The 15,996-nt window shown below is 42.0% G+C and overlaps 1 protein-coding gene across 6 annotated transcripts; it reads right to left on the bottom strand.

Annotated features, from left to right (window-relative positions):
• Positions 1-687: 687 nt before the first annotated feature.
• On the bottom strand, positions 688-15,235 carry OAS1 (2'-5'-oligoadenylate synthetase 1). 6 transcript variants are annotated; one of them, XM_064379797.1, is made up of 7 exons: positions 14,785-15,227; positions 13,235-13,523; positions 10,784-10,934; positions 9,328-9,337; positions 4,581-4,813; positions 3,624-3,774; positions 688-1,204 (listed from the first exon to the last, which is right to left on the bottom strand). In XM_064379797.1, exons 1-7 carry the CDS (start codon positions 14,962-14,964, stop codon positions 1,040-1,042), a joined length of 1,179 nt encoding a protein of 392 aa, XP_064235867.1. In that variant the 5' UTR covers positions 14,965-15,227; the 3' UTR covers positions 688-1,039. The 6 variants fall into 6 exon arrangements, with proteins under 6 accessions (XP_064235867.1, XP_064235865.1, XP_064235863.1 ...); XM_064379795.1 differs by lacking the exon at positions 9,328-9,337 and adding an exon at positions 2,764-2,766 and having other exon boundaries at positions 3,628-3,774; positions 10,797-10,981; positions 14,785-15,214; XM_064379798.1 differs by lacking the exon at positions 688-1,204 and adding an exon at positions 1,214-1,993 and having other exon boundaries at positions 14,785-15,235.
• Positions 15,236-15,996: the final 761 nt, after the last annotated feature.

Genomic DNA, 15,996 nt, shown 5'->3' on the forward strand with positions numbered 1-15,996 from the left:
TAGAAGGGCAAAACTGTCCAGTAGAAATACGTCATGTAATGCAAGCCACATGTGTGATTTCACATTTTTTAGTAGCCACAATTAAAAGGGGAAAAGAAAATGATGAAGTTCATTTTGATTTTACTCAAATATATCAAAAATTATCATTTCAGCACACAATTTTAAAAATTATCAGTTGGCACGAACTTGGCATTCTTTTTATTTGTACTAAGTCTTTGAAACCAAGTACACATCTTGCACTCATAGCACATGTAGATTTAGACTAGCTACATTTCAAGCATTTAATATATACATGTTGCTAGTGGCTGCTGTGTCACACAGGGAAGTTCTAAAATTTTTCTCAGAGATATGGAGAAAGGATGACTCAAAGATGCTTATTTCAGGATTATGAGAAATAGGAAAACCATCTAATATTAAGATGTTTTACACAAATGTCAACTCCATGAGGACAGGGACTTTTTTACTTAAAAAATTCTGGAAGTCTTGGCTCTGCAGGGTCATGAGGACAGGGATTTCTACCTTCTTTTGTGCACTTCTACGTTCCCAGTGCCCAGAGCTATGCTGGCACACAGTAAATTCTCAATAAATACATCTTGTTAAATCAATGCATACACACACACACACACACCCCTAGATATGCATCTGTACTTCTTGGATCTGTGCCTTGAAGTTAATAAACACCCAATAAATGGTATTTGCTTTATTTTTATTGTTATTGATAGTACATTAGATATAACCCTCCCACCAGGAGCACAGAAGAAAGTCAGGGCTGGAATTTCATTCTCTTACCTAAATCTCTCTGTTCTCTGTCAGGGAATATTTTCAGAGAATAGGTGGAGTGAGGCAAGGCTGTGGGGAATGTTATCCATGATAGGAGAGAGGGCATAGAAGGCCAGGGGTCAGGAGACCTGGATTCTGTCTTAGATTGTGCACCAGCTCACTGAGGACCTTTGTTCTCTCTGGATCAAGGGTCCCACCTGGAAATGAAGGGGCTGGTCTGGATAACACTGGAACCCTTTCCCCAAAGATGCCCTGGCATTCAGAGGATGGTGCACGTCCAGTTCTCTTCTGACTGTGGGGTAGATGCTTCCTGGAATGTGCTGGAGGCCTGAGAAAAATAAGACGGCTCATATGTTCTGATGTAACCATATTTCTGATACATCCTGGGATCGTAGGTCTCATCATCCTCACTGTCGCTTTCAGTCTGAAAACAGTGAGACACATGATCACAACAGGGAGTCTTCCTACCTTGCAGCTGGAGTTCACTGAACTTTTATAGTGGACACTATGACATGCCAGCTGGATCCCCCTTTGAGGAAGGACTAACAAACTCCAGCTGCTGGGACAGTGGTCAGCAGACAGACTTCAGCCGTCAGTCCATTTAGAGGTTGCCTCAGCTGCAGAAAGTCTTTTGCTCAAGGCTATGCCCTTTCTCAAGGTGCCCAAGCATAGTGAGTGATCCATGTAGGGGTATAGAGGCCTGGACAGCTCTGTCACCGTGGGGCAGCTCTAAAGGCCATTCCAGCTCCAGGTCTGTCCTTGGAGTTGGCTGAAGCTCGCATCTGCTCTACATCCTTGTTCACTTCTCCCTATGCTCTCTCCTGCTTCCTTCCTTTCCTTTCTTCCCCTCTTTTCCATGAGTGCTGGTTCCAGTGGTGCTTCCCCAGAACATCCTGCACGCTAAATTCCATCCCAGAGTCTGCTTCCTAGGGAGCAACCTGCACCATCATCAATCCTTTGGAATCAGATTCCTGCTTGCGGTTAGAAAGATCCGGGAGTGAGTCCTTTGCCCCTACTTAGCCGTGTGACAGCCCAAGTCCTGCTCAGAGTCTCCCATTGTCCAGATGAGAGGTGTAAATGAGACAAGGCAGGTTGTTTAGCACAGTGACATGAGCGCTGGCTTTAGAGTCCACTGAGTTTGCATCCCACTTCCACCCCTCTTTAGCTGATGTCCTTGAGCAAGTGACCTCACCTCTCTGAGCCTTTGTCTCATCTGTAAGTTGGGAATGATAGAAAACACACCTCATGGGACTTCTCAAATAACTAAAAATAGAATGTCCATTCAACCCAGCAATCCCACTACTGGGTATCTACCCAAAGGAAAAGAAACCATTCTATCAAAAGACACCTGCACTCATGTTTATCGCAGTACTATTCACAATAGCAAAGTCATGAAATCAACCTCAGTGCACATCAGTGGTGGATTGGATAAAGAAAATGTGGTCTATCTACACTATGGAATATTATGCAGCTATAAGAAAGAATGAAATCATGGATGCAGCTGAAGGCCATTATCTTAAGGCCTTCAGAATTTAACCAGAAACAGAAAATCAAATTTTAACATTTGCTAAAGATGGATGCAACAGACACTAGGGACTCCAAAAGGGAGGAGAGAGGGAGAAGGGCAAGGGTTGAAAAAATTCCTATTAGGTACTATGTTAACTGTCTGGGTGACAGGATCAGTAGAGGCCCAAACCCCAACATTACACAATATAGCTGTGTAACAAATGGCACATGTGCCCTCTGAATCTAAAATAATAAAAATTTTTAAAAAGAAAGCATGCCTCATGGGATTGTTGTGAATATTTAATGAAATAGTGTATATAAAATGGCTTAGGACAGAACCTGAGCCCAAAGCAGGTAATCAATAAGTAGTGTTAGAGATTATTTATTATTACTCTTAGGGGAATGAACTCTGGACAAGGGATGTGAAAATTCTAGAAACTTTGTTTGTGACCAAAATTACTGTAAAATATGGAGTACAGCCTGTAACTATATGAATATAAATGGCCTTTGGCAGGAGGTAAGTACATTGGAAAGAATGGTCTCCAGTTATAGATCCTTGAGGAATTGCCACACTGTCTTCCACAATGGTTGAACTAATTTGCACTCCTATCAACAGTGTAAAAGCATTCCTGTTTCTCCACATCCTCTCCAGCATCTGTTGTGTCCTGATTTTTTTAATGATCACCATTCTAACTGGTGTGAGATGGCATCTCAATGTGGTTTTGATTTGCATTTCTCTAATGACCAGTGATGATGAGCTTTCTTTTTATCATATGTTTGTTGGCTGCATATTCACAATAGCAAAGACTTGGAACCAATCCAAATGCCCATCAATGATAGACTGGATAAAGCAAATATGGCACATATATGCCATGGAATACTATGTAGCCATAAAAAAGGATGAGTTCATGTCCTTTGCAGGGGCATGGAAAAAGCTGGAAACCATCATTCTCAGCAAACTGACACAATAATAGAAAACCAAACACCACATGTTCTCACTTACAAGTGGGTATTGAACAACGAGAACACATGGACACAGGGAGGGGAACATCACACACTAGGGTATGTTGGGGGTTGGAGGGCTAAGGGAGGGATAGCAAGAGGTGGGGGGATGGAGGGATAGCACTAGGAGAAATACCAAATGTAGATGACGGAGTGATGGATGCAGCAAACCACCATGGCACATGTATAGCTATGTGACAAACCTGCACATTCTGCACATGTACCCCAGAACTTAAAGTATATAAAGAAAAAAAAAGAATGGTCTCAAACCATATGTCTCAAGCTGCGTGGAGAGGGGCAGGGATGAATGGCAGGGAGGAAGCAGGAGGTCTCACCGACAGAGTCCAGGAGCTCACTGGGGACCCATCCCAATTCTTAAAGCATGGGTAATTCAGCCAGGCCTCAGCCGCTCGTGCCAGCTTCCGCCAACCCTCTGGGTCTCCACCTAAGTTTCCTGTAGGGTCAGCCGGGTCCAGAATCACAGGCCTGTAGAGCAACATTGAGAGAGGGACAGGTGAGGAGCTGGGGCTCTGTCCCGGGAGTCTGGATGCTCCTGGCAGAGCAAAATGCAGCCTGGGATGGGCTGGGACTCACAGCATGAGGAGGGGCTCCCAGGGGTATGTCCCCAGCACCCTATCCCCCAGCAGGCAGTGAGCATGGGGAGAGGGAGCCTTGCACTTGCGCCTGACAGATGTGGGTTTGAATCCCACCTCTGCCCTTTATCAATGATGTGCCCTTGGTTAGGTCACTTGAACTCTCTAAGCCTCAGGTTTCTTTCTGTCAAATGCGGGTAGTTCCACATGCCTATCTCAAAGGCTATGGTGTGAGGAAAGAAAACGCCAAGTAATGTGAAATGCTTAGCACAGTGACTAGAACATAACACACACATCAGTCATATTGATGATAATTTTTACTATTATATTAGCATGTGTTAGTCTTACAGCAAGCTTTCAATGCCTGGGAGCAATTACTGTTATTGTTGTTGCTGCTGTTCTTATTTCAGTTCAAATTCCAGCTATTCTACTCATTTTCTGTTAAGGGTTGGACAAGCTCCTTACCTCTCAGAACCTCAGTTTACTCACCTGCAAAATGATTGGCATAGTGCCTGCCTCACAGGGTTAGAGGTAGGCATTTAAATCAAATGGCAGTAGTAAAATGCCCAGCACAATGACAGGCAACCTGAGATTCTCACCAAGTGGGGATCCCTCCCACCTCCTCCATTTACAAGGCACTGCGCCTGTATCCAGGTGTTCATTTACATAGGGGAGCTAATCCATGTGAGGATAGCATACCTGGGTTTGCTGAGCTGCCTCCTCAGGTACTCTCTAATACTGGGGTTTTTAAAGTCATAATACACTGTCCAGTAGATGCAGAGTTGCTGGTAGTTTATGACTAATTCCAAGACCGTCCGAAATCCCTGGGCTGTGATGAAATCTGTTTCCATGCTCCCTTGCTCCCAAGCATAGACCGTCAGGAGCTCCAGGGCATACTGAGGTGGCAGTGGCTTCCCAAGCTTTTCCTTACACTGAGAAGAGGAAAAACAATCAGAAAAATAATGGGTTTGCTCAACTTTTGTGTAAACTACATTTCTTATTGGCCCAAGTCCAGTGTGCAACCTGTTTTTAGATATAGTTTTCTTGGAACAAATCAAGGCTCATTCATTATTGTATAGTTTATGACTGCATTCATGCTACAAAGGCAGGGTTGAGCAGTTGCAACAGAGGCTGTGCAGTCCACAAAGTCTAAAATATTTACTATCTAGCCCTTTATTTAAAAAAAAAGTTTGCTGGCCTCTTGTCAAGAGTTCTGGATTCTTATTGATATAGGTTTGAATCCTGGCTTCACCATTGTCCAATTCTAAGTAGATGACTTAGACTCTCAGAGCCTCATTATTTTCATCTGCTAAGTGAGTGGTCATAATAGCACCTATCTTAGAAGGATATTATGAAAATTAACTGAGAAGAAGGACTTGTAATGTTCCTAAGAAATGCACGGAAGCAAACGAAATTCTTTGTGGAGGAATAGACATAATCCAAAACCTCAAATTATTTTACAAATAATTTTCAAATACCATGATGAACACATATGTAACCAGGCACATAAGGAAACAAAACACTAAGAGTGATGACCAACAGAAAAAAAGAGAAATAGTAATAAACTTATACAACTTTAAATATTGAAGGATTGAACACAGACTTTAAAATAACTTGGAACTCTACAAGGAAAACTACAAAACACTGCTGAAAGAATTCATAGATGACATAAACAAATGGAAACACATCCCATGCTCATGATTTGGGTAGAATCAATACTGTGAAAATGACCATACTGCCAAAAACTATCTACAAATTCAATGCAATTCCCATCAAAATATCACCATCATTCTTCACAGAACTAGAAAAAAACAATCCTAAATTCATATGGAACCAAAAAAGAGCCCACATAGCCAAAGCAAGACTAAGTAAAAAGAACAAATCTGGAGGCTTCACATTACCCGACTTCAAACTATCCTATAAGGCCATAGTCACCAAAACAGCATGGTATTGGTATAAAAATAGTCACATAGACCAATGGAACAGAATAATGAACCCAGAAATAAAGCCAAACACTTACAGCCAACTGATCTTTGACAAAGCTATTCAACAAATGGTGCTGGGATAATTGGCAAGTCACATGTAGAAGGATTAAACTGGATCCTTATCTGTCCTCTTATACAAAAACCAACTCAAAATGGATCAAACACTTAAATCTAAGATCAGAAACCATAAAGATTATACAATATAATATTGGAAAAAACCCTTCTAGACATTGGCTTAGGCAAAAACTTCATGACCAAGAACCCAAAAGTGAATGCAACAAAAACAAAGATCAATAGATGGGACTTAATTAAACTAAAAAGCTTCCACAAAGCAAAAGAAATAACAATTAGCAGAGTTAACAGATAACCCACAGAATGGGAGAATATCTTCACAATCTATACATCTGACTAATATCCAGAATCTACAAAGAACTCAAACAAATCGGCAAGAAAAAAAAAAACAATCCCATCAAAAAGTGGGCTAAGAACATGAACAGAGGACTCTCAAAAGAAGACATACAAATAGCCAACAAGCATGTGGAAAAGTGCTCAACATCACTAATTATCAGGGAAATGCAAATCAAAACCACAGGGCGATACCACCTCACTCCTGCAAGAATGGTCACAATAAAAAATCAAAAAATAATAGATGTTGGTGTGGATGTGGTAAAATGGGAACACTTCTACACTATTGGTGGGAATGTAAACTTGTACAACCACTATGGAAAACAGCTTGGAGATTCCTTATAGAACTAAAATTCTAATGAGATTGCATGAGATCCAGCAATCCCACTACTAGCTATCTACCTAGAGGAAAAGAAGTCATTATATGAAAAAGATACCTGTACATGCATGTTTATAACAGCACAATTTGCAACTGCAAAAATATGGAACCAACCCAAATACCTGTCAATCAATGAGTGGATAATGTCACACACACACACACACACACACACACACACACCCCATGAAATACTACTCAGCCATAAAAAGGAGCAAAATAATGGCATTCACAGCCACCTTTATGGAAATGGATAATATTATTTTAAGTAAGTAACTCAGGAACGGAAAACCAAACATTGTATGTTCTCACATATATGTGGGAGCTAAGCTATGTGGAAGCATAGGCATAAGAATGATACATGGGACTTTGAGGACTGGGGGGGAAGGGTGGGGTATGGAGAGGGTTAAAAGACTACATATTGGGTACAATGTACATTGCTTGGGTGATGGGTACATCAAAATCTCAGAAATCACCACTAAAAAACTTATTCATGTGACTAAATACCACCTGTTCCCCCAAAAACCTAACAAAATAGAAAAATTAAATATAAAAAAATAATCCTCTCTCTGTGATCAGTGGTTTGAATGAGGACAGGTAAGGAGAGGTATCAGAGCCATATATGTATACACATGAATTGGTGTGTGCTCATGTCACAGAAAAGAAGTGCAAATAAAACATCATACTAAAAAATAATAAAAATTTAAAAATAACTAGGAATATCATATTCACAGAATAAAATAAAAACTTTAAATAGTAGGGAATTATGCCAGGTGTGGTGGCTCACACCTGTAATCCTAGCACTTTGGGAGGCTGAGGTGGGTGGATCACCGGAGGTCAGGAGTTCAAGACCAGCCTGGCCAACATGGTGAAACCCTGTCTCTACTAAAATAAAAAATTAGCCAGGCATGATGGTGGGTGCCTGTAATACCAGCTACTCAGGAGGTTGAGATGAGAGAATCTCTTGAACCTAGTAGACAGCAGTTGCATTGAGCCGAGATAGCACCACTGCACTTCAGCCTGGGTGGCTGAAAAAAAAAAAAATTAGTAGGAAATTAAAAGCCATAAGAAGTAACACAGTAGATATAAAAAAATGAAATAGAAATTTTAGGATAAAAATGGCAACTATAATTAATAGCTTAACAGTAAATTAGATATAGCTAAAGAGAAAATTAGTTAATTCAAAGGTAGATTAGAAGAAACTATTCAGAATAAAGCATGAAAAAATAGACAAAAAGATAGAAAATACAAAAAAGAGTACAGAGCTATGAAAGACAGAGTAAGGTCTAACATACATTTAATTGGAATTCCAGGAGGTGAGGAGACAATGGGGGAGAATCTATATTTTAGAAGAATGGCTGAGAAGTTTTAAAACTGAAGATACCAATACACAGATTCAGGAATCTTAAAGGAATCCCAATCTGGACAAATTATAGGAACCCATCATTAAGACACAGCAGATTGAAGCTAAACAAAATCAAAGGCAAAGAAAAACTCTTACATGCAGCCAGAGGAATAAAATAGGTTACTTACAAAGGAGCTGCAGTTAGACTGGCAACTGACTTTTTAATGATGACACTGGAAGATGGAATGATATATTCAATGCACTGAAATGGCCACCCAGCAAAAGCACCCTTCAACAATGAAGGCAAAAACATGACATTTTCAGACAAACAAAAACTGAGGGAGTTTACTACCAATAGGCCATCATCAAAAGAAATCCCAAAGGATGAATAGTCATTTAGGAACATGACCCCACATGGAATGTTAGAGGTGTAAGAAAGAATGAATAGTGAAGAAAGCAGTAAATCTCTGAGTAGATTAAATAAACATTGGCTCTAAAACAATAATAATGCTTTGAGGCTCTTGAAAACATAGAGAGACTTGAAATATACAAGAAATGTAGCATATAAGTTGGAGGTGGTAATGATGATGGTTAGTGGAGTTAAATTACTGTAATCTTGTCTTGTTTTAAAGGAGAACAGCATAAAGAAAGAAAGAAAGAAAGAAAGAAAGAAAGAAAGAAAGAAAGAAAGAAAGAAAGAAAAAGACAATTCTGGGCTGTAAAGGACTCTCTTGGTCATTGTACAACCACTAGTATTTCTGCCTCTTTCCACTAAATATAAGTAGCACCCATGTCCTCCTATCACCATGTTACCAAAACACCCTCATTAATTTTCTTTTCTTTTCTTTTTTTTGAGATGGAGTCTTGCTCTGTTGCCCAGGCTGGAGTGCAGTGGCCCAATCTTGGCTCACTGCAACCTCTGCCTCCTGGTTTCAAGTCATTCTCCTGTCTCAGCCTCCTGAGTAGCTGGGATTACAGACATGCACCACCATGCCCATCTAATTCTAGGTATATAATTATATATGTATGCACACATGAATCTGTATGTGCTCATGTCACAGAAAATAAGTGCAAATAAAACATAATACTAAAAAATAATAAAAATTTAAAAATAACTAGAAATATCATATTCACAGAATAAAATAAAAACTTTAAATATGTTAGACCTTACTCTGTCTTTCATATCTCTTTCCCTCTCTTTCTCTCTCTCTCTCTCTCTCTCTCTAAGTAGAGATGGGGCTTCACCATGTTGGTCAGGCTGGTCTTGAACTCCTGACCTCAGGTGATTCACCTGCCTTAGCCTCACAAAGTGCTGGGATTACAGGTGTGAGCCACCATGCCTGGCCTAATTTTCAACATGTCCCTGGGGGCAGTGCTGCTTTTGTCAAGAACTGCTTTTGTAAATTCTACCATGCTCAGGCTCCATGATTAAAATTCGTGGAAAAGCAAACACTTAGAAGTCTAGCAAATAAATGATTGTCTTGTTTTACCTAGAGGTGTTATTTTTAAATTGGGAAGTTTATCCCTGATTATTTTCATTCATTCATTCGAGAAATATATATTGAATGCCTGTTATTATCAGGCAAACTCCTAAGTCAGTAGACCCAAATTCAAGTTTTTGTTTGTTTGAGACAAGATCTTTCTCTGTCAGCCAGGCTGGAGTGCAGTAGTGCAATCTTGATTCACTGCTACCTTCTCCTCCCAGGCTCAAATGATCCTCCCCACTCAGCCTCCCCAGTAGCTGGGGCTACAGATGCTTACCACCACACCTGGCTAATTTTTTAGTTTTTTGTAGAGACAAAGTTTTGCCATGTTGCTCAGGTTAGTCTTGAACTCCTGGGCTCAAGCAATCCACCTGCCTTGGCCAATCAAAGTTCTGGGATCAGTGGTGTGAACCACTGCACCCAGCCAAATTCAAGTTTTACTTCTGCTAGTTATTGGCCGAATGAGTCACCTGACCCAGAAGTTTCTCTTGTTGACCTAAGTGTAAAATGGGTTTAATAATAATACCTAACCTTATCTAACTTACAGAATTACTGTGAAAGTTGACTAAAATGCAGGGCATTTAAAAGTGAACAGAAAAGCATATCACATCCACAAAACATTGATAAGCTAAGCACACAATACATGTTAGTTTTTATTATGTATACTCCTGTGGTGGCTAAAAGATATCATATTTATTCGCACCAGCTATATGCCATTTTACTCTAGCTGTGGCATGCTACTCTTTGCAAATGAGAAAACAGAAAGAACAGAGAGGTTAAGTTGCTTACTCAAGGTCAGCCAGCCAGTAAGTAGAAGAGGCGTATGAACATATATTTGTTGGAAACTCTTGTTTTATCTTATCCACCTTCTGAAGAGTGTGATTGACTCTCTCTCTCTCTCTCTCAATCTCTCTCTCTCTCTCTCTCTCTGTGTGTGTATAGCACTGATTTAGAGTGTGATTGACTCTCTCTCTCTGTGTGTGTGTGTGTGTGTATAGCACTGATTTATTTATTCAACTATTATTTACACCTATTATGCACCAGGCTCTGTTCTAAGTTCTTGGGATACAGCGGTGAACAGAACACCCAAAATCCCTTCCTTCCTCCCTTCCCTCCCTTTCATTCTTTTTTCTTTTTTTGTTGCAACCTCTTCCCTCCTCCCTCTCCACCTCTTTTTCCTTTCTCTCCTCTATCCCTCCCTCTATTCCCTCCACCACTCCCCCTCATTTTTCCTTCACTTCCTTCTTTCTCTGCTCCTCCCACACCTCCTCTGCTCCCAGTCCAGACAGGACCCACAGTGGCCTGGCAGGAGGGCCATACATTTTGGTACCAGTGCTTGACTAGGCGGATGAGACTCTTGAGCTTGGTCGGGCGCTGCTTCAGGAAGTTTCTCTGTAGTTCTGTGAAGCAGGTGGAGAACTCGCCCTCTTTCTGCAGGTAGATGCACTCCTCGATAAGCTCGACATAGATTTGGGGGTTAGGTTTATAGATGCCAGTCAGCTGACCTGTTGAGGCAAAACCTACAACTTAGGTGTCAGCTCTTCTCTGAGGTTCTTTCAGTCACCCTGGGGGACAAGCTCCCTGGCCATGGGGTTCGACTGGAAAGTGCATTAGACCCAGGGCTGGGAAGCCTGAAGTCCATTCTCGATCCTCCCTCCTGCCCTCTCCACTGCCATGACCCCATCCAAGCCACCACCGTCACGCGCCTGAATGATGACGGCAACCTCTTTACAGGTTCCGCCACAGCCTGTTCTCTACCCGGCACCTAGAGAGAGCTTTTAAAATCTGATCTTGCTGCTTCCTGCATCCTGCAACACCTGGAATTTAAAAACCCAAAGTCTTTATGGTGGCCAGTGATGTTGGGGTGATCTGGTCTCTGCAACCTCTCCCCCCTCACCTCCTGTCTTGCTTCCTTTGCCCACTTTCTACTGCTCTGACCTTTTCTGTCTTCCTCAAATGTGCCACGGTCATTGCCATGTCAGGGCCTCTGCACTTGCTGGTCCTCTTCCCAGAACCCCCAGATCTTCCCGTGGTGCACTCCTTCTCACCACTCAGGCTCAGGGGCCCTCCCTCATGACTCTGTCTAAAACAGCCCTGAACACCCATGGCTGTCTATTGTTTCACCCTACTTTACGTAGGTATTTTTTTTTTAATAACTCCTTATGTTCTTTTTTTTTTTTTTTTTTTTTGAGATGGAGTCTTGCTCTGTCGCCCAGGCTGGAGTGCAATGGTGTGATCTTGGCTCGCTGCAACCTCCACCTCCTGGGTTCAAGCAATTCTCCTGCCTCAGCCTCCCAAGTAGCTGGGATTATAGGCACCCACTACCACACCCAGCTAAATTTGCACTTTTAGTAGAGATGGGATTTTACCATGTTGGCCAGGCTGGTCTTGAACTCCTGACCTCAAGTGATCTGCTCACTTTGGCCTCCCAAAGTGCTGGGATTACAGGCATGAGCCACCACGACCAGCCTTCTCCCTCTCATTTTTTATAACCATTGAACTCCAGTCCCCAACACAAGATACGGCACAAAGGAGAGAATCCAAAACTTTCTCATACCCTGGTGTCTTCAGAGTGTCAGCATTTTTTTTCATGGCTGCCCTAGGCCCAAAGAAAACCCTGACAGTTCCTTTAATTAAGTACTAATTACTTGCTAATTAATCACTAATTGCTACATAATTACCAACTATTAATTAGTAGCCACTAATCACTAAGTTCAAACGATTTAATAGTAGCTGTTTGCATTGTGTCTGACAGATGTCATTGCATTTCCCTAAAAAATTAAAATCTAAACTATTCCGTGGCCCTCCGTGAGTTCACTGTGGTGTTCTGAGGTGCCTTCATATACAGTTGGGAAATTCATATTTTTGATTGATTGACTGATTGATTGAGGCAGGGTCTTGCTCTTGCTCTGTGCCCAGGCTGGAGTGCAATGGCATGTTCATGGCTCACTGAAACCTCAAACACCTGGCTGGCCTCACGGAATCCTTCAGTCTCAGCCTCCTGAATACCTGTGACCACAGGCATGTACCACCACACCCAGCTAATTTTTTAAAATTTTTAGTAGAGGTAAGATTTCACTTCGTTGCCCAGGCTGGTCTTGAACTCCTGAGCTCAAGCAATCCTCTGTCTCAGCTTCCCAAAGTGCTGGAATTACAAGCATGAGCCACTACACCTACTGGAAATTCACATTTTTGAACACCTATTACTCATCAGACCTGAATGCCTGATGAGTAATAAGCATTAAGTAAGTGATCATTTACCACTAAAATAATGATATGATATAGGTAGTGTGGTTTTACCAATTCTCCTGATGTGGAAATGGGGCCTCTGAGAGGTTATACTTCCTGTTCAAATGTTCCTGCAGGTTATAAATATCTATCTCCCAACATGCTGCATATGTTTGATGAGATCTCCTCATGTTGGGACAAAGATGAAAGTAACATGAACTTTAAGCCACATCTTTGCTGTCGGATTTTAGAAAGATAAAATTCACATGTTTTGCCATAACCAGAACCAGTAAGCCTTGCAGCTGTTCTGTAAGAAATGTCTTTGTTCTGGAATTATGCCAATTTGCTGTTTAATGTCTCTTCTGTAATAGATCATGATGTTAGTCATTCTTGCCCAGGGAGAGATCCTAAGATCCCCTCCTCCCACCCTGCTTTAGGGGGATGCCCTGTTAGGGCAAAAAAGCCTCAAGCTGTGAGAGATTTCTGCTCCAAAATGGGAAAAGGGAGAAAAAGAAGCTGGGAGCTCTCACCCAGGGCATCAAAGGCAGGCAGCACGTCAAACTCCACTCCCTCCCTGAGACGGGACGAACTCAGCACGAAGCTCAGCGCACGGGGGCTGTCCCAGTGCGAAGGCTGGACCTCAAACTTCACGGAAAATACTCTCTGTCTTTGACAGGCTTCCAGCTGTCTCCTAATTTCCCGGATGAAGTCTCCCCGGTGATTTAACTGATCCTGAAAAGTCATGAGAGGACTGAGGAAGACAACCAGGTCAGCGTCAGATCTGCCTCTGAGGGCGGTGCCTTTGCCCGAGGAGCCACCCTGAAAAAGACAAGCACAGTAACCGAAGCTTAGCGAGGCAAACCTCCCTAAATAAAATGACAGGAACAATCACTACCATTACGGAGCACCAGCCGCTGTTCTGAAGGCATTGCATGTCTTAAAGTCCTATAATGTTCGCAGTGATGCTATGGTTTGGGTACCATTATCATTAGTTTCTATTTTACAGATGGGAAAATGGATGATCAGTGAGATTATATATCAGCCCCGTAACCCAGATAGTAGGTGGCAGATACAATTCAAACCTGGGGGCCTCCGTCTGGGATATGTGTTCTTTTCCTGACTAGCTTATGCTGGGTGGTTCACACTTAACTATTTTACTTAATCTGCACAACTCTATAAGGTACTGAGGGGAAGAAGAGGAAAAAACAGTTAGGTGAACGGTGAAGGCTGGGTCCCGGAGAAGCAGTCTGCCTGAAACTGGCACAGGTAGGGGGCCTTACGTAAAACAAATCCACAGTTATACACATAAGAGAAGCGGCACTGTGTGCTTGCCTAGAGACGTCCTTACAGCTGCATAAAGTAAGGGGAGTTGCACAGCTTTACTGACAAAAAGTTTCTCAAACAGTTACGGGGAAGAGAGCAGTTTCTTATAAAAGTTTTTTGCATTCAGCTGTAATCTGGCAATCCACTCAGACTCCCGTCTCTGCGGCGGAGAGAGCTTTCTTCTTTTGCTTACTAAACTTTTGCTCCAAGCTCACCTCTGTGTCCATGTTCCTTAATTTTCTTGGACACAGGACAAAGAACCTCACATAGTTCAGAAAATGAAAAGCTGCTACATTAAGGTGCTCTGGCGAGACTGCAACAGTATTGGGGATTGTGACTGAAGAAATTGGGACACAGAGTAAAGTGACTTGCTCAAGGTCTCACAGCCAGCAGGTGATACTTGCTTTCAAAACACTATTCTTCGCTGCAGAAATGGTGAGCCCTAGGGCCACTGTTTATCAGAGCTGGGCTTCAGTTTCTCTATTTCTGAAATGGGCATGGCTTAGGACAGTGGTTCATAAACTTTGTGGGGGGGGTCACTTGTTAATAATAGGGATGTAGGCTTTCACCCCAGATTCTATCTTAACAAGCTATGTGGATAAATCAGAAGATCTCAGTTCTCTGGACTCACATTTGCACCCTGGGTTCTAGATTTTTGCTTCTCTCTTTCTGTGTCTCTCTCTGTGTGTCTCCCTCATTCTGTCTCAACTCTCACACATTCAGCCACCCCTCCCCGGTCAGGCAGGCCTGGACTCACCTTTACCACCTTGGACACCCGCACAGGGTAGGAGCTATCTCGGAAGCACCTTTCCTTCAGGAATCCACAGATGATGTCAATGGCTTGGTTGATTTGCATGCGGAAACGAGTGTCTGGCAAGAGATTGTCTTCGATGAACTTGTCCAGATCTCTGGCTGGGGTATTTCTGAGCTCCATCATTGACAGGAGAGCCCGTGGCAACAGAACTGCCTCCCGGACCTATTAGCTTTTATCTCTTCTGCTGGCGGAGCCTGGGCTGCTGTTGGTTTCGTTTCCTGGGAAGGGAGGAGCCGTCTTTGCATTTTCCTTTAGCAAATCAAACACTCCCCTGATCCCAGTGCTGAATTTCACCTGCTCACTCTTCCGTGTTCTGGAACTTATTCTTTGTCCTTTAACCAGCAACTAGCAGCCCAACCTTTCTCTGAACTCTACTCTGGAAATGAATTTTAACCCCCAGCCAAGGTAAATCATACATAACAGATTTTGTGTTTCCTTATCGTTTTTCTGTTGTTGACAAAAATCATTTCACAATCATCTGTGGTTTTTTCCAGCAATACTCACCTGTTGCAAAAAGAAAAAAGTCAGAAAAACCAGGAAGTGGAAAGATCATCTGTGATTCTAAAACTAAAAAATTGCCACTATAAACATTCTGACGTAGAGCTTTCCAGATTATTTTTTTTAGTGTGAACACACACAAACACAGGTCTCTTTTCTTTTTCTTATGAATGGCATTATACGATGCTTTTTTTCCTTTCAATTAGTAGATTTTTATTTTATTTTATTATTTTTTGGAGACAGGATCTTGCTTTGTTACCCAGGCTAGAGTGCAGGGGCATGATCATGGCTAACTGCAACCTCAACCTCCTGGGCTCAAGCAGTCATTCTGCCTCAGCGTCCTGAGTACGTGGGACTACAGGCATACGTTACTGTGCCCAGCTCATTTTTTATTTTTTGTAGAGACAAGGTCTTGCTATGTTGCCCAGGTTGGATTTTATTTCTTACAGCAGTTTCAGGCTTACAGAGAGTACCATAAGCTGTCTCTCCTTCTGCCAATAAGTTCCTCTATTATTAACAGTGCTGTAATAAATTTGTTACAATTGATAAATTGATATTAATACATCATAATTAACAAGAGTCCATTTACAGTAAGGCTCACTCTTGTGTCCTATAGTTCTATGGGTTTTGTCAAACATAACATGTCATGTATCCACC

Source organism: Aotus nancymaae, unplaced genomic scaffold (genome assembly GCF_030222135.1).
Source record: "Aotus nancymaae isolate 86718 unplaced genomic scaffold, 86718_ANA_hifiasm-v0.15.2.pri h1tg000021l, whole genome shotgun sequence".
Classification (NCBI taxonomy): Eukaryota; Metazoa; Chordata; class Mammalia; order Primates; family Aotidae; genus Aotus; species Aotus nancymaae.